At 40.5% G+C, this 18,051-nt stretch overlaps 1 protein-coding gene across 1 annotated transcript in view; it reads right to left on the reverse strand.

The window, feature by feature from the left end:
* Positions 1-18,051, reverse strand: part of GCLC (glutamate-cysteine ligase catalytic subunit) — a 47,794-nt gene that overhangs the window by 9,201 nt on the left and 20,542 nt on the right. The window contains exons 2-12 of the mRNA XM_025991070.2: positions 16,307-16,419; positions 15,335-15,517; positions 11,976-12,089; positions 9,540-9,598; positions 9,298-9,431; positions 4,804-4,878; positions 4,236-4,352; positions 3,031-3,169; positions 2,462-2,574; positions 1,885-1,977; positions 1,496-1,600 (exon numbers count right to left, since the gene is read on the reverse strand). Coding sequence (XP_025846855.1) covers positions 1,496-1,600; positions 1,885-1,977; positions 2,462-2,574; positions 3,031-3,169; positions 4,236-4,352; positions 4,804-4,878; positions 9,298-9,431; positions 9,540-9,598; positions 11,976-12,089; positions 15,335-15,517; positions 16,307-16,419 — 1,245 coding nt within the window. The remainder of the gene's footprint in view (positions 1-1,495; positions 1,601-1,884; positions 1,978-2,461; positions 2,575-3,030; positions 3,170-4,235; positions 4,353-4,803; positions 4,879-9,297; positions 9,432-9,539; positions 9,599-11,975; positions 12,090-15,334; positions 15,518-16,306; positions 16,420-18,051) is intronic.

Raw genomic sequence — 18,051 nt, forward strand, 5'->3', positions numbered from 1 at the left:
TCACTCTGGGAAAATTCTATTTCTCTGATTTCTGGATCTCATTTTTTTTATATAGCTCATTCTCTAGATTATTGTAAACACTGAACTTTCCAGAGCAATTCTCCAAGTTCAGTTTTTCCATGATTTCCATTTCCTTGTCATCCTGAGATAAATTTCAGTTTGGTTCCCTAAATCATTAACTTGGATCTTGAATAGCATCAGCTCTATTGGTGAACATACAGTTTTAAAAGCACAGTTTTGTTTTGTTTTTTTAAAGCATAGCTTTTTCTAAGAACACTTTTCCAAATGCTCTCTCATCCATAGTGCTTGCTTGTGACCTTTCTCAGAATTTTTTCAAGGGCACTAATGAGAATTAAGAATTCTTTCCAGTTTCTTGAATTAACTATTTCACTGAGGGGAATGCATTCTGTAAGCCCAGCTGGGCTCTTCCCTTAAGGCTATTAAAAGTTATCCATTTTCTATCGACTTTTAGACATCTATTCTTATTTGTTAACAAAGGCTTATTAGATGGGTAGCTGCCAGGGACTCTTCCTCACAGGGGCTAATCCCCCTAGCAGGTACACCCACATGGGCCAATGGCCGGCAGAACCCTATGGGTTACTTTTAGCCTGAGTGTTAAGAGCAGGCACACACAGGTTAATGGCCAAACTTCCCTCAGGGTGTGTGGGTGGGGACAGATGTGGGCTGGAGATACCCCTCATGGAGAAAGTCGAGAGTGAGGTGGGGGCAGATGGTGAGGTGGGCATTTATTTCTTCCTTTGGTGCTTGCTGTGACAGGGCTGTTCTATCTTTCCTTTCTTTGGCACTAAATCCTCAGCAGACCCCTCAACCTAGTCGAGCAACCTTTCCCAGCCACTTGCTGTGCCCAAGGACCCACTAGCCTTGGAATCAAAGGTCTCTGGTTATTTAGCTGCTGCCTCACAGTCTGGAATTGTTCCAAGGCTCTGCTGGGAAATTGTTCCTAGAGAGCTCCTTTTTTGGTTTTTGTTGGGCTGGAGCTGATGAGCTATTCATTGTTTTTCTGATAGTCCAGTCCACCTTCTTCAGACACATCTACAGTTTGGTTCCACTGAAGTAACCCTTCCCTGCATCCCAGCAGTTACAGTTACCCCTCTCCTCTTAACTTAATATCGTAACCAACATTGCAGTTGGGGGAAGATGAAATCAATTTGTGGATTCTCTCCCATCATTATCCTGAATTGAATGCTTCTAGAAATAAAGTAGTTATTCAACAGCAATCCTAAATCTCTTTCAAACAGGCTAAGGAGCTACTGTTAGCACTTTTTCTTTGCCAGGAATCTCTACTAACACAGTACAGAAATCTACAGCATAAACTTAGTTTAAAAGGAAAAAGAGTAGGGTGGAGGGAAAAGCATTTTATTCTAAATGGTAAAAATTCTCAATCAGGTCAGATCTGAAATACTTTACGTAAATAAGCAATAGATAGTAACCTGTAGATACCCAAACCCATTGCTATACCAAAACACATTCTTACCTTTGATAGTGGAATGAGAAAATCCAGTTTGTATGAAAGGATCACTCTGGTAAGCAGCACCACAAACACCACATATGCAGAATTCTCAAAGTCTGTTAACTGAACCTAGACAAGCAGGAGCCCAAAGCAGTTAAGGACCAATCACACAACATGGTCTTCCCCAATAGGTCCCCTCCTTGGATCATGCCATTTCCAGGTCAGTTCCTACTTTGCCATGTGGGGCTCAGAAGCCCTCTGCCAATTCTCAGAAATCAATCCTTAGCTTTTGGATTTGCTTTTATCACACACACATGTGATCTGTATTTAAAGAGCCTCCGAGAAGAGCATTAAAAGGGTAATGGGCAGATGACAGGCATGCTGGAATCATTTCCTGCTGATGTGCATCTTACCTCCATGGGTCGGAATTCTACTCTCCATCCAATATCAGAGTTTGGAGGAGGGGGCTTAAATCTCATTGTCTGCCAATTTGTGGACTGGATATTCTAGAGTAAAAAAGCAGAAAAATCAACTTTCCACACATCTAGGAAAACAGTAAGATTGTTTGATAGTTACTAAGGGAAGGTTATTCACTGTTGATACCAAATACTTTTGAGTTTACAAATGCAAAAAGGTATAATTTAAGATTTCCTTGGTGTGTGACCTGCTGGGAAAACAAACAAGCATTTAGCAAAAGTTGGGTGATATGCTGGCAGCACAGCAATAATTGAGGCTTTTTTTTTTAAATGCAGCATGTTTGAATTTTTCACCTTTATGCATGCAAGAGAAAATACTGAAAAAATGCAGAATCAGAGACAGAACTAATTAGAATCATAAAAATAAAAGTACTTTAAATCAATTTAAAATTTCTTAATTCTTTATTGCATCAGACAATGAAAGGCACAGGAGAGTTCTCCTATCACTAACTGCTCACAGGTACACTAACATCTTGGTTAATGAAGTGAAATGCATTTCAAACAGAGGAGATACCTCGAAATGGTCAGATTCATTGGCATCATCCAAGTGTATTTTCTCTTCAAACAAAGTCAGTGGGTCTCTAATGAAGAGGTGAGCAACATGCTGGGCCAGGAGACGATCAATGCCTGTTGAGAGGTTACACCAGATTCACGTCAAAGCTGCAGGCTTCACTTAAGTCCAGTAAGAAAACAAGACAGCTCCACAAGTTTGAAGACAGGGCATCTAGAAGCTTAGGAAATGGCTGGTTTGTTCAGTGTCCATGTGTCACCCAGGGTTTTATCCTACAGACCCTGAGGAAGTGCCAGGGGTTTATTTGCTATTTACACAATGCCTGGCAAGAGACTGGTGTAGACCTAGAGACAGATTTCCAAAGTAAGTTCCTTTGCTAAAAGTCAAGATCTCACAGCTACTTGGAATTTGAAACTTTAGAACAAGCACTCTCATATAAAAGAGACCTCACACTAAAAATAGAAACAAGACCAGAAGTCTTGAAAGAAAGTTCTAAAGACCAGAAAGTTCTAAAGAGTGCTGGAGAACTACAGACATACAATCAAATTTAGAGAAAAGGAGTGGCTGCTCACCTTCCTGCAGCAGTTGTTCGTAGATTTCTTTATCTATTGTCAAGTCGATGTCATTGTATTTCTCACCACACTCAGATAAGTAACTGTCTATCGAATCATAGCGGGATTTACTGATCCTATAGTTATTGTTCTTCAGTGGCTAAAATTGAAAAAAATACAAATGAATGCCATATAAAATGCTCTGGAAATAAGATAATGCCCCAACTACCTCTATTAAATGCTTATTTTTTTATGTAATAATTATATATAAATGTCCACCCTTAAGATCCAGAAAAGTTAATTGGGAAAACTTAAAAAAAAAAAGGAACTAATTTAAGTAGCTGTTCTCTGATAGGATTTAGATTTGTTTCATTTTATTTATTTATTTATTTATTTTTACAAAAAAGCAAATTGCCTTCATTCTTACTAGGCTAGGTACATAAATGCCAAGGTTGAAAACAAAATTCACGTACAACAAAGTCACATTAAAATAATTTCTCCTTTAAAGTTTAATTCTTCTTAGGCCACATGTCCAACAATATATGAACACTCACATGAAGACCAGAGCAGTGGTAGTACAGCCCCTGCTGAGAACATCAGAGGCACTTGAAAAGGCTCATTTAAAAATCCCTTCCAGGTCCCAGTTCTGGAGGTACTTGTTTATTAGATCTAAAATGGGCCTTGGTGTCTACATTTAAATGTTTCCACAGGTTGTTTTGATGCACACTCCAGGTTGGAGAGATACATCAATGTATGAATGGTACAGTCACCATTCAATATGCAAACAAGAGGCACTACCTATCCTTATTAGGCAAAGCTAACCCTTATATGGGGCAAAATAATCTTTGACAACAGATTCTGCAGCAGAAAGCATCATATACAAAGCACTCACGTAGTGACGAAAAGCCTTTTGGTAACAACAACCCATCGGCACTTCCTTCCAAAATATTGGGGGGGGGGGGTGGGAAGCACCACTAAGTTTTAGAAAATGATGAAAAAGATTTCAACAAGATAAAAACTCACCCAAACCAAATCATTTTCCCCATATTCACCCCAAAACAAACACCATGACACCAAAGATAGGTTTATAACTTGTGAATTTCCTACCACATGTGACTTAACTCACTCTAGATAAAAATTTAAGAAAGACTTCAACATTGTAAGTAGTTACAATAACCCCATTTAACTCAATTTATAAGAAGGTTATTAAGGAAAATCACTCCCACCTCCAGTCCTCTCTCCTCCCGAGTTCTATCATCTACAGATGCAGAAATCACTCCCCAGCGACAATCAATGTCTGACACATAGCCTCGGTAAAAAGGAGACGCAGCGCTCAAAGCCATCTAAAAACAAACAAGAGTCAGCACCTGCAGATTCAGTGTCACTTACATGCTGAGAAAAGTACCTTGCAGTTATCTCTGGTCTAGAATCTGTTTGGGCAAGCCCTATAGTTCTACTCCTCTGACTGTGCCTGCTTTTTCATAATGAAAGACACCAGAAGGGACTCAAGTCCGTGGATGGGATTCATTTAAATCATCCCCTCTATCATGTGAGAATGGGAAGGATGGAAGAAGGGAGGAACAGCTCCGCTCAAACTTGACACATTAACATGCAAGTCTCTTACTAGCAACAGTAAACTTCTACAGCTTTCTTAGTCCATTACACCTCTAAATACGTACTAATGTTCATTTCTGAATAAAGTCTTAATTGGACTTAAATAGCACATAGTCAGCAAATGTGGCGCAAGCACTCTCTACAAAGAGGTCTTTAAAATAAGAGGTCATTTCTACTTACAACAATTGGACAGATAGTGGCCAACTGATCATAAAGGGATCTGGCCTCAGATATGCTGCAGGCTTGGAACGTTACCTGTTTAAGAACAACAAGTGATTAATGACAAATCATCAACGTCCTCCCCTAGGAGCAAAGTCTAAGGAGGAGGATGGCTGGGGAGGAGAGAGGGCATGGTATGCAATGGTCACTCCACAGCTAACGCTTAACACAGGAATTTTGTTGAAAAGTTGCCTTGGGCAAATTTTGTCAAAAAATGGCATTGGATCGTGTTCACAACTAATGTAAACAACCATTTCCTAAGTTAAATACAACTGAAATATCAGGAAAGGCAAGGAAGGCACTAAGTAAATATAGTTCAGCAAGGCATCATCTCTTCTGCTGGCTCATTTCCCTCCACAGCATCCCATGCTCTTCAGTTAGTTCAAGAGGGAGACACATTTTGGTACAGAAGGATAGAGATACTTATGATGGGTTCCAAAGTTCACTGGTAGCCAAGTATAAGGAATAGCTTGGGACAGGGTGAGACTGGAGGAAGGTATAACAGTTAAAATACTGCAGATGAGAAGGATGTAACACAGGAGGGCTGTGGGAGGAGGTAAACTAAAGTCAAAGCAGCAGCCACTGGGGGTGACTAGGGTACAGAGAACGAAGGTGTGACTGAGGGTTTGGCTTGGGTGTTCCTGGGACATGCAGTGAGTGGGGGCACCAGGACATGATGAGTGTACAAAGGAAAGGAGCAGATAAAGCAGCCCTTTAAGTGTCTGGGTCTCCAGGGCTGAAGTTCAGAAGGAAAAGTCTGAGATAGGAAAGTATTTAGGGAGTAGGCTCAGACAACATTCTGAAGATGGGCAGGATCACCCGGGAAGCCTGCACAAGAAGGTAAGTAGAACATTGTAGAGTTAGATCAAATCATTCTTTACTACAAATGTTCTAAAAACAATTACCCAAAAGAAACCAAAGAAGTGCTTCTTGCCTTGGGGTGGGGCAATGGAAGGGACTAGGAACACAAATCCTGGCTGGGTTAGCATATTGTATTAACCACAAACAGGGAACAGTTTTCATGTCCTCTGTTATTCAATAATGACATTTTGAACTTAGTGTTGGTGCAGGAAATAACTTAAGGGCTTAATCCCTAAAAGAGTAGCTGAGCGAATGTTTAGTATTATAATCTCAACCTGTTATTTCCCGTAGCTTTCGCCAGGCCTCAAGTTTCCTTTTTTAAACAGAGAACTTCTGTTGGGAGACTCACCATCTACCTGCAGAATTATACTCATGTCAGTGTGGTAACTACAGACTATTTAGACAACTTGCTATAATTTCTGTTGCTGATTCAATGCTATATTTTAATTGAAATGTACTGGCAATTAGCCATTACAAATGAATTCAACAGAGAGAAACTGTATCCTATACTTTAAGGAGTAAGAACACCAAAGGTTAAGATAAGAGATTAACATTCTTCACCAAAACAAGGCAGTTTCTGCAAAGAGGTGGGAACTGAGAAATCCGCTTGTGCAAGGGTAAGGATAAAATGGAAAGAGGAAAGAGGGTGGGGGGAGGGGAGAGCATTAAGCCAAGTACTTACACACTTCTCTGCTGGGACACTGACCCCCCCAACCCCCAACCTAAAATGTAAGCTTCAGAAGGGCAGCAATCCATCTTGCTATGCTCTATTCCAAATGTGGAGAGTATGTGACACTGCCTTATGCCTTAGTGTTTAGTAAATATTTATCAAACAAATTAGCATATCTTGGAGAGAGGGAGCTAAAGAAGAGAACATAGGGGCAAAGATAAGTTTTATAAAATGGTGGTGAGATACTTGAAAAACAGTGATTCTACAGGCCAAAATCAGATAGACAGATTAAGAATATCTCCATGTTCCCCAAGTGTTTTGACTGCTGAATTCTTTTGAACGTGCACCTCTTAGAGTTTTTTTTTTAATACTCTTAGGCATTTTAGCCTGTGTGTTGTTTTTAAATAGATACAATGTTAAGTGTTTTCTCTTTTTAATTTTTTTGATTGGCTTCCCGTAGATAGCCTAAGATATACAACAATTCACAGGCAAATCCTGGAAAAAAGCAAGCTTATGAAAATTCACACCTGGAATTCCATAGTTAACAACAGTGAAGTAACTTAGTTATTTTAAAGATATTTAGTAACTGGCTTCAGTGTTCTAGAGCTAATATATCTCCAAATAGGACAGGACTGTTGTTAATGGCTGGCAGTGTAGGGGGTGGGGAGTTTCTATACCTTAAAGTATGAATATATAAATTCTGGTGTCCTTTTAGGGTATATCTCATAAGAGAAACTGCGTTGCTAGGAAACAGGGAAAAAAGGGAAGTATGAAAAATAGATGTTAGAAATCTAAATGTCTAATCTAAAATTTACCTAGAATCCAGTTTGAAGCCACCTGATTTTCTTGGAGAAAACCTATCACAAGGTAACAAACTTACTAAATGATTCCTAAAAAAACGCCCCAAGAATCAAGATTTGAGTGGAGTTATGTCACTTCTTGTTTTGTACAGTTTTCCATTAACTTAAATTACTTTAAAACTTTTTCTGCTTCACTTTTACAAGCAGTTTCTAGTTCTCCACTTGAGAGACACAGGGTGTTTTTGTGGTGATGTGTAGAATTCATCTCATTTCCCACACACTTAAAAAAAAAAAAAAAATCCACACAGATCATGTAAAGATTTATTCATGAGAGAGAGACAGAGACAGGCAGGCAGAGACACAGGCAGAGGGAAAAGCAGGCTCCCTCCAGGAGTCCGATGTGGGAACCAATCCTGGAATCACACCCTCAGTCAAAGGCAGACGCTTAACCATTGAGCCACCCAGACGTCCCTGTGTGGATCATTTTTTAGGTGGAATGTTCAAATTAGGGTCTTGGACGTGCTACTGAGAAAAAACAACTTAATTCTAAACCTATGACAAAGCTTAAATTTGGATGAAAAACTGTATCTACAGGTAATAATTTTTAACTACCCACCATTTATTTGTACAGTGTTTCAAGGGAAAGACTATCCCCCTTCAGAATGAAGTAACTGTGCTGTCCCTGGCAAGGTACCCTAGTTTAATATTAAACCAAGAAAAGGCAATCAGTACTCCCATTGCCCTGATACAATTTTAAAGCCATGCACTGTAAGTTCTAGAGCTTGATGGTTCTTTTTAGAAACATTTCTAATTAAGATAGGAAAGCAGATATGCAGGTAAAAGTCACTTTTTTATGAAATGTGATCATTTGTAAGAAAACTTACTGGCCTGTTTGGAAGACGCACATTTTATACTGCCTATGTAAGTCAGGAAAACTAGAAAAAAAATTATGGTTATGAAAACACATTTTAGCATGGAAAAATCTGACCCTGGCATTCAATTTTCACTTTATATAGTTGTAAAAATAAGCACATCAGAGCTTTACGCCCAAGAAGGCATATATCTATGCTGTAGCTGTCTGGGGTGATGGAAATGCTGAGTTTTTTGGCCTCTGGGTTGGAGAGCAGGTAGTTGGGAGGTCCAGGGACTCACGTGGGGGGCCAGGCTTCACATCACTCCAGGCCTCTAAAGGACACCATTTCTAATCTTCTGAAGTAATCAGAACTGGATACAATCTCCATGGTCAATAACAAGTGGCCTCTCTTTTTATCTGAAATTTTCAATTTATACTTTGTGCAACTTGTACTCCTGTTCTCACATGACTTTAAACAAATGAAAGGTTAAAACAAGCACTTCTGTTGATAAAAACAACAAAGTATGTATTGGCTTAGAGTCAGACCTAGACGGGAACTTAGTATAAACCTTCCAGTTAACTAAGGAGAAAATCAAGACAAAAAGAATTGAGGGGAGCTACCCAAATCCCAAAGGAGGAACAGCTGCAGCCTGAGCGCGTTACCCACTGCTGCCAGGCGGGTCCTGTGCCCGCCCACCCAGATCCTGAGTGAGCTTGGGCACAATCCCTGCCAGGGGCACCAGCCATCTGGTTAGATCCACAGAAAGTTTTAACCAAGGAAAAGAGAAAGGCTGTACTACCTTCTGTGTGAGACTTAGCCGGGACAAGGCAAATATGGGCTGCTGAACATTTCTTTTCATACCACTAGATGGCCTTGCCTGAATATGAAAACTTAAAGTCCAAACAATCCTTTCCTTGGATCACAAAGTCACTAGAGCACACCCAGAGTTCACTTTCAGAAACAGATCTGAATGTTACATGTTCTAAGCCTGTCCATCACTAGAAAGAACAGAGACAGATCATGGAATATATCTCACACTGTAAGTGAATTAGTGACCATTTATCTTTGTACTGAACTGGAGATTCTGTGAATTTTCTATCAAGAGATAGTTACCAATGAATTTACTAAAATCACCAGTTTTCAGAAAGGCACACTTTGCTTTCATTTCAACCTGATTACAATGTAATTGTAAAAAATGCACGTTTATTTGAAAAGTAGCAAGTAGAAATGGATGAGGGTACTCTGCCTCTGTATGTGATTGAAACAATACCTGAAGACAGCAATTGCCCATCCCAAATCCCATGGCATCCATGTAAATATGATCAGGCTTAGAAGCCTTGGCTGCCTCCTCATCCTCAGGAAACATTTCTATAAACGGAGACGATGTATTCTTGTCCTTAAATACTGTAGGATTAAATAAAAAAAAAAAAAAAAAGACAAGGGTAAGATTTAAGGATTAAACAACAATTCCCCAGGTGCCTCTCCCACTCTACCACCTTGCTGTGGACTTACTTGGTACATTGATGACAACTTTTTCTCCTCTCCTATGTCGGATATTTCTTGTTAGGGTACTGAAACAGACAACCAAACGTCATAAATCAGTCATTTAAGAATTGCCATGTAAAAGAATTTGATCATATACAAGTAAATAGAATGAAATCCTACCTCAAACTAATTCTGAGGCAATCCTACAGAGTATTTATGTGGATCAAGATATTCTGAGGCAATTTTCTGTGAGAAGGCTTTGCATTTTTACCACTTCCTCTGCTGCTTGCTTCAGATTATCATCCTCTTCTATTTTTTTATTTTTTAAAGATTTTATTTATTCACGAGAGACACAGATTGAGGCAGAAACACAGGCAAAGGGAGAAGCAGGCTCCATGCAGGGAGCCCAAAGTGGGACTCGACCCCGGGACCCCAGGATTACCCCCCGGGCCAAAGGCAGGCGCTAAACCACTGAGCAACCCAGGGACCCCCTCTCTTCCCTTTTCAACCTTGGATACCCCAGTTCCCTGTAACTTCTCAAATCAAATCCCAGTTTCTGCCATGGTCTGGTCTCATCATATATTTCTAACACTCCCCATGTCTACTTCAAAAACTTCAAGCTTTAATACTGCCTTTTCCTAGGCATCTCTGGAGCCCCAATACCTTGTTACTGTCCCCCTAAATCAGCAGCATTAAAACCCATTCTCTAAACCCAGTGTCTAATCCAGAAGCCAACAGGCACACTGTGGCTGCTGTGCACTTAAAATGGGGCTAATCCTAATTAAAATATGCTGTGAGGATAATATATACACCAGATTTTGAAGGCTATAAAATACAAAAATAAAATGCCCTATCACTAATTTTAAAATATTAACCACATGTTGAAATAATTTTGGATAAATTGGACTTAAATTTTGTAATATGTTCCTTAATCCATCTTTACTTTTTTCATGTGACTATTAGAAAATTTATTTTTTATTTTTTTCTGTATCATTATTTTTAATGTCCAACATTTATAATATGAGGGCCGGGGCTTTCTCCTCAACTCAAGTTTATAAATTTTCAATTGGCTTGTGAGGCCAATAGGGATACTACTTCTTGTCTAAATTTGGTTTCTGAGAAGACTTTATTCAGGTCCTTAATGGTCATCTGATCAAATGGAATTATGTTCTTCATCTTCTCCAGCTCTTTTTCATATTCTTCAATCCTGACCTTGAGAGGAACAAAAACTCAGCACAGCTTTTCACATCTTCTTTCTCCTCAGCATCCACCTGGACAGTGTTTTTATCCTCTGGCACAGGAACCTTCAGGGCATTAAACTTCTTCTCAAAGTCATCTACCAAGACAGCTTTTGCCACATTGGCCTCGTAGTAAGCCCAGTCGATAGCAGGTGGTTTCTCAGGAAGAGTAGCCAACCTGGAGGTAAGCATCTCATTCCAGGATTTCAGGGGGTTGGCAATGGCCTTCTGGTTTCGGGGTATGATCTCCCCAAAAGCTACCCAGTCAATGGTTTTTAGAGCAAGTTTTCGCCCAGCCATCTTGAGATCCTTCACCCACCCTGGCGGCCCACAGTCCCGACTGTTAGAAAAATTAAAACTGTATCTGGGGGTGACACGTTCCTAGTGGATAATGGTGATGTAGACTCAGCTAGCAGACCACCTCTTTCACAGGCCTGCTGGGATCCCCTCAGCCAGAAGCATCCTTTCTCCAAGGAGGGTCTCTGGTGCATCTACCTTTTGGCATCCAGCATAATCTTGGCTTTTCTTACAGCTGAATCTATTTCCCCCTTGACACATTATAACATTTGAAGTTGGGAACTACACCTATAAATCTGTTTCCCTCCAAAGACTGCATTTAGCAGGTGTGCAGACCTGTTAAAGGAATGAACACTGACAAGTCCCAAAGTCTCCACCTGCAGGTCAGGAGCCTAGGTTTGGGATGACAGAGGAGACTCATGATACAAAAAGCAAGATCAGACTGGTGTGGGCCATGAAGCCACTTTAAAACCCAGGAATGAAACTGCAAACTCAGAACTAGAAGTCAACAGAACAGAAGGTAAAGAGCTGTACATATTTTTTTTTTCATATTTTGTTTTATTACGAAGGTTTATTGAGTGGGATGAGATCACTTAGAGAAGGGGAGAAAAAGTAGGAATGACGAAGAGAAAACTTCCCCCAAATAGGTGTTTATAGAACTAGGGCTGAAAATTCTATTACACTAAAGACAACAGCAGCTAAACCAATAACTTTAAGATGACTTGTGAGATGGGCATGTCGAGCTGGGCTCTAAGAAGCCCCAATCAAGCAGTCACATGTACATATCCTGCTGGCTTCTCTGGTTAATTACAAAAGAAGCCTAAATTCTGTAAGTGCTCAATGAGAATTCTGGGAAGGAGCACCTTACTTTCAGCAGGCAGGGCTAAGAGTGAGGGACATCTACATTTAAATGCAGAGTCATACTCACCTGAAGCGGGGGTGCTTGTTTATGGCTTCATCAGGAAAGAAGAGGGACTTGGAAGCTCCTCCTTCAACTGGATTGGGTTTGAATTCTGGCAGGGTGAACCCAGGACAGCCTAATCTACAACAAATTGAAGAACTAAGTAGGTAGGATTTATTTTCAAAAGTTAATTATGTCTTGCCATCACTCCACCTGTTTAGAACCACCCATGACTGTCTGGTTTCCCCCCTACAGGGAATCTAGCACATGACTGCTGTGTAAATACTGTGCTTTACAAACTCCCCCTTGTACTTGGGTCTTCCTCACCAATATCTTTTGTGATTGCAGCCCATTAGTGACTGTCAGAGACCCTCCATCCACTCGGGATCTTCAGAGTGCTTCTTCATGTCCTATCCATCTCAATTTAATAGCGAGGATCAACAGCACAGAAGTCCCTCAGCTGGGTCACATCAATTGTCATAGGTTACAGGTTCCCCCTACACAGCATCTGATGGTCTTCCTTTACTAGCTTTCATCTCTTTTGACCCCTGCACACCCCTACTTCCCTAACCTGTTGATAAGCTTTATTCATATAGTGAAGGGCTTTCCTGCCTTTTGCCTTTACAGGTCACCTCAGGAATCCTTCAATTACGTTGTGTCTCTACAGGTGTCCCTGTCTACCCGAGATCTCCCTCTGAGGTCCGACACCCAACTCTATTATCTTACTTGACCAAATGATGAGCTTTAATTCCAACACAGAAAAAGGAAGCTCTGTATTTTTCCTTAAATTTAAAGCTCAAATTCCACATCCAGCACTTCAAATTAAGAATTTTAAAGTCATTGTTAAGTGTGCCGTGAGAGAGGACGAAGACCTACAAAGTTCATGAATGCAAAACAAGGGAGGCTCTTGTCAGGGCTTTAGATCAGTGGTAGGAAACTTTTGGCTTAAGAGCCAAGACTACCCATGCCTTATGTTCAGCCCCTACCTTTTATAAAATAAAGTGCCTATTGGCTGCCCATATCCGCCTTGTGAACAACAACGGAATTTGCTGATCTTATCTGGAAAAGAGTTTCCAGCTATAATGAGGGTTCCTAAGAATTCTTGCAGCTGTGTGCATTATTTACTATGAGCCTGCAAACTTAGAGGAAGTCCTGTAGAGTGGCAAACTTTGATCTTGGGAATTTTGAGCCATCCAGAATTAAGCTGAATGGAAGGAAAAACAAAAGGTGTTTGGCAGGACAAAGTAATCAGAACTCAGATCCTCAGATTTTTACAGTACTGCTTATTTTCCAGACCAGCAGCATCCAACAAAACCTTCTGCAACAATGGGAATGTTTCATGTCTACCCTGTCCAATACCAGTGTGTCCAATACATGCAGCTAGTGAGCACTTGAATTGAGGCTACTGACTGAGGAACTAAAATTTCCATTTAAGTTTAATTTAAATTTAGATATTCACTTGGCCACTGTTTTGCATTACAGCTCCATGATAGTTTGGCCTCTTTATAGAGGCTAAATATAGTTTATACTTAAGAAACCAAGTACTCCTTTCTCTCTTGACCCCAAATCAAAACTTTCCTTATCATTTACTGCTGCTAGAAGGTGAGGCTTCTCCAACTGAATTATTTTGTTTACAAGTCCAAAAATACCCTCCCATCAAAAAATATATATATATTTTTAATTTTTAGAATAAATTTACTCCTCTGTCTCAACTCACCCTTTATATTAATTCCTACTGCTTTTAGTATAGCAACTTAAATTCTTGGTTAACATGATCTGGCCCACCAACTACTTGCCCAGCGTCCCCTTCCCCAGCCTCCGTTTCCTTCTCAGCATCCTGGTCCCACTGGCCAGTCTTCTTCCGGTTCTCATGAGGCTCCACACTCTCCTCATTCATCCTGGAATGACTGCCACTCTGTCTCCTCTCCGTAAGCTGTCCCTCTCCTCCTCCCTCTTAGTCAATTCCTACCAGGACTCTGTACATCAATCATCCTCCCCACCTTGCAGAATCCACCTGACAACCACGTCCCACTCTCTGCTCCACATCTCTTCCTCACAGCACTTCAACTTTATATCCCCTGGATCTGTGGGTATCTAATCACTCAGTCTCCACATACACAAAGACGGTGCCTGTTTGTATTCATGGCTGCGTCCCCACATTGCATGGATCTGGCATGGAGCAGGCATTTCAATAACTGAGTGAATGGCAGAGTCATGATTTCTTTTTACCTCCTCCTTAAAACACTAGGGGGCAAAGGACTATGCCAATTCTCTTCCAAGCAAACCTGTCCACCCTCATCCAGCTGGGGTTTTTCTTCTGGCAGGGGAGAAGAGTGACCTGCATAATGGAATGAAGGAATCACAGAAAATAAGAGCTCTATCTCTAAATGTTTGAGTTGTTTAAGTAGGGTTTCAACTATTTAGATGTTACACTGAAGATTTTTAAAAAAGAAAATTCCAAGTGTCCTTCCAAAACCAGCAATAGGACTCTGAATGCCTGTGTTCATTATGGACATTTAACAGAAAAAAAAAATAGGGCATCAAAATAGTTCTAAATGTTTTAGTCTATGGATATCAATCCCCAAAGCTCTTCTGAACCTTGAGGAAGTAAGCATACTTTGCCACAATGATAGACATCTAGCACAGATAAAGCAGATTTACAATTTGGTAGAACTGCATTTGTATGCAGAGCTACTAATGTATAGTTGTACAATATTTATGTACCTCATTCTAAACTAAGAGCATAGCTTCACTATTTAGGTTTACCTTGTATTTACTTTTATAAACTTTCAGCTATGACTAGTTCGATGACAAACTGTAAATTTCCATTTCAACCCAAGACTCAAACATGGCCTAATGACTCCCAGCCCCCGTTCATAGTTAGGATGTATCAGTTGCAGACTGGGAGCACTGATACCAGCCCTCTATCACGTGACCCTCCAATCAGCTACCAATACCACCATTCGCCAGTGGGGAAAGAGGCATGGGGAAGCAACTGTGAGAGTCTGAGAGAGGAGCACCTGATAATCATCAGACTCAGCTCTTCCTTACAGGGTCAGAAATGCTTGGCAGATCCACTGCTCCCTCCACCCCAGGCTGGGGTGGATGCTGCCACAATGCTAGCAGTCAGGTGGTCCTTATGGTCTTGTCCACTGAGGCCAGATGAATGCTCTCACCACAGTGTTCCCCATCCCGCCCCCCACCACCTCCTGCTGAAACTGGCACATGATTTTTGTCTGCAGCTCTAATGTTACAGATTCCATCCAACACAGCATAAAGTATGAACTGTTCATGAAGTATGAGAACTAAATGCTTGGGTCATGATCTGCTCTTTATAACCCAAAGCTCTGAACTATCTGCTGGGGCATGTTAATATAGAAACTAACCTGGGAAATGAAGTTATTGTACAGAGAGCCTGATTTTCTCCTAATAGAGAAGTTGCTTCCTTCCGGCGTTTCCTCATGTTGTCTTCGACTGTGTTGAACTCAGACATGGTTCCACCGTACGGCTGTCCAGGTGTGCCTTCAATCATGTAACTCCCATACTCTGGTCTCCACAGGGTAGGATGGCTACAGTGGAGGAAACAATTCCAGTCCATCATATTTTGCTGCTGTCTACTCAATTTTTAGAAGTCTTTAAAAAGTCACTTCAAAAAATTTAAACACCATTCCATATAAATGATGCTAAGAACTCCTTTATAGTTCCTAAAGGCTGGTAATTCTCCAGAGCTCTTCAACTGTGAGAGGGTTAGGAGTACAGGGTGCAAAATATTTGTAAGTAACTGAAAACCACACCCAGGGCACTCATTGTTCAAGACAAGCTAGTCCACTTTGTGAGAAGTGAGAAGAGGCCAAAAGGGCTCTTTCAGTTCATACTGCTGGGCCTCCAAATCCAAATGCTGCCTTCCAAAATTGAGGGAATAGAAAGATGGAACTGGAAAGTACCTTTACCTCTTTGTCTACTTTAAAAGAAATCTTTCAAAAATCCTGCTAGCCCAACAAACTCACCTGCAAGTTTTATCTGCAACCATGGTTTGGGATCTCAAAAACACTTTGTCCATTTAATAGTAAGCAGGCTTTATACTGAGTTTATAGTTCTAAGTGCTTAAATACATTAGTGTATTTAAAATGTCAACATCCTACACTGGAGGCATTATTATCCCCATTTTACAGATGAGAAAACAGGCACAGGGAAGCTAACTTGCCCACAGTTATACCCAGCTATGAAGTAGGGGGACCAGAGCCTGTGCTCTCAGCTACAATGCCATCCAGGCTCCTATACATCTGAGCAAAGATTCTATTTCAGTAGTTCAAGCAGGTTCAGAAACACTAAGACAACTCTCTGATATAGCAGCTTACTTTGGGTTTGTCCTTTCCCCCTTTTCTTGTAGAGTTTCAAGAACTTCCTCTCCGGACAGGACCAACCGGACTTTTTTATTTTCATGATCAAAAGACACCAACATGTACTCCACCTATTGAAAGTAAAAGAAAGATTAACGTTCCAGACCGTGTTCAGTGCAACCTTCAAGAGAAGGCAGGGAAATGTGAAGGTTGGAAAGGACCCACAAAACTCAAGAAAGTACATCTGCTCACACTACATGGCACACAATGAGTGTTCTTTTGCATAACAGGAAATACAGGAGAAAATGATCAGTCAATAGTGCCACTGTTTGAGGACCAGAACTTCTTTCCTTACTTTTTCCTCCTGCTCTCACTTAATATCCCAAAGAAAAGTCAAGATGCCTATTTTGACAGACTGAAATACTTTTGAAGTACAAAGCTAAAATTCTGTACACTACAATTAGAAAAAGTTGCACTTTAAAATTTATTTCCTCAAATGGCTTACTGTAAGTTTATGAAAGTGGTTAACTGGGAATATTGTCATAATAGATTATTGTTTTTTACTGGTGGGGTATTAAATCCCATTGAAAGTCTCCCTGCTGGAGAGTTAAATCATAATCATAAACACACCAGTATGGAGAAGTTATTTTAGGAGTTTCAACAATTTAGTTTTGGTTTTTCAAAAGTAACTTAAGACAACTTCCCCACTCTGAAACCATATACAATTTACAATGCTGGGTGCACTAGTGCATTTGTAACAATACCTGTATTGTTACAGGTGGAATTCTGATAAATATCAGGAGTTAAATACAAAAGTAAGACTTTTTCTGGACAAAGTACAAATAGAGCCTGCTTTTTGTTTTCCCTGAAATCACATGCTTTAAATCATGATAGTTGGTGTAAATAATGAAGACTATGAATCACAATTTATGGCTGAAATAAAACATCCATACATAAGTGAAAAGGTATGGAATCAGATCATTCAGGCAAACACTTTAGAGTACCCTTCGGAGAAGATACCGAGACAGAAGAGGAAAGGTATCCTCGTGAACTGAGCCCCACCCGGTGCCCCATAAGGCAGATCAGTTAGCAGAAGTATTTTGTTTGGCTTAAAAAAAAAAAAATCTAGTATCTATCTGACATTTTACATGCAAATCCAGATTTCCAGCCTTATAAACAAATACCCAGAAGCCCAATCCTACTGGGTAGGGTATGAGCTGCTCTCCTCTAAGGGGAAGTGGTCTGGTCTGCAGTGACCTATTTCTTACTTATGTGTACCTGCCTAGTCTTGGAAGGCGTTTCAGTCAGCCATCCATTACCAGACACAGTAATGTTCAACAAGAGGCTGTTTTGCACCTTAGCTAAGAAATGTGATTATAAAGGGGAAAAGTGGGGCACCTGGGTGGGGCTCAGTTCACGATCCCAGCATCTTGAGATTGAGGCCCATACCAGGCTCCCTGCTCTGAGGGGAGCCTGCTTCTCCCTCTGCCTGCCGTTCCCCTCAAGCCCCCACTTATGCTCACTTTCTGTAAAATAGAACTTTTAAAAATTTAAAAATAGTAACTGTAGGAAATTGCCTGCTAGGTTTAAACAACAAAAATGGAACTTTCAACTAACTTTTATCAGTTGTTATGGACTGAATGTTTGTGCCCCACTCCCCCAAGTTTGTATGCTGAAGCTCTTATTCCCCAATAGGGTGGGATTAGTGCCCTTATTAGAAGAAATGAAAAAGATGATCTCTCTTCCCACCACGTGAGGACACA

This window comes from Vulpes vulpes, chromosome 1 (assembly GCF_048418805.1).
Source record: "Vulpes vulpes isolate BD-2025 chromosome 1, VulVul3, whole genome shotgun sequence".
Classification (NCBI taxonomy): Eukaryota; Metazoa; Chordata; class Mammalia; order Carnivora; family Canidae; genus Vulpes; species Vulpes vulpes.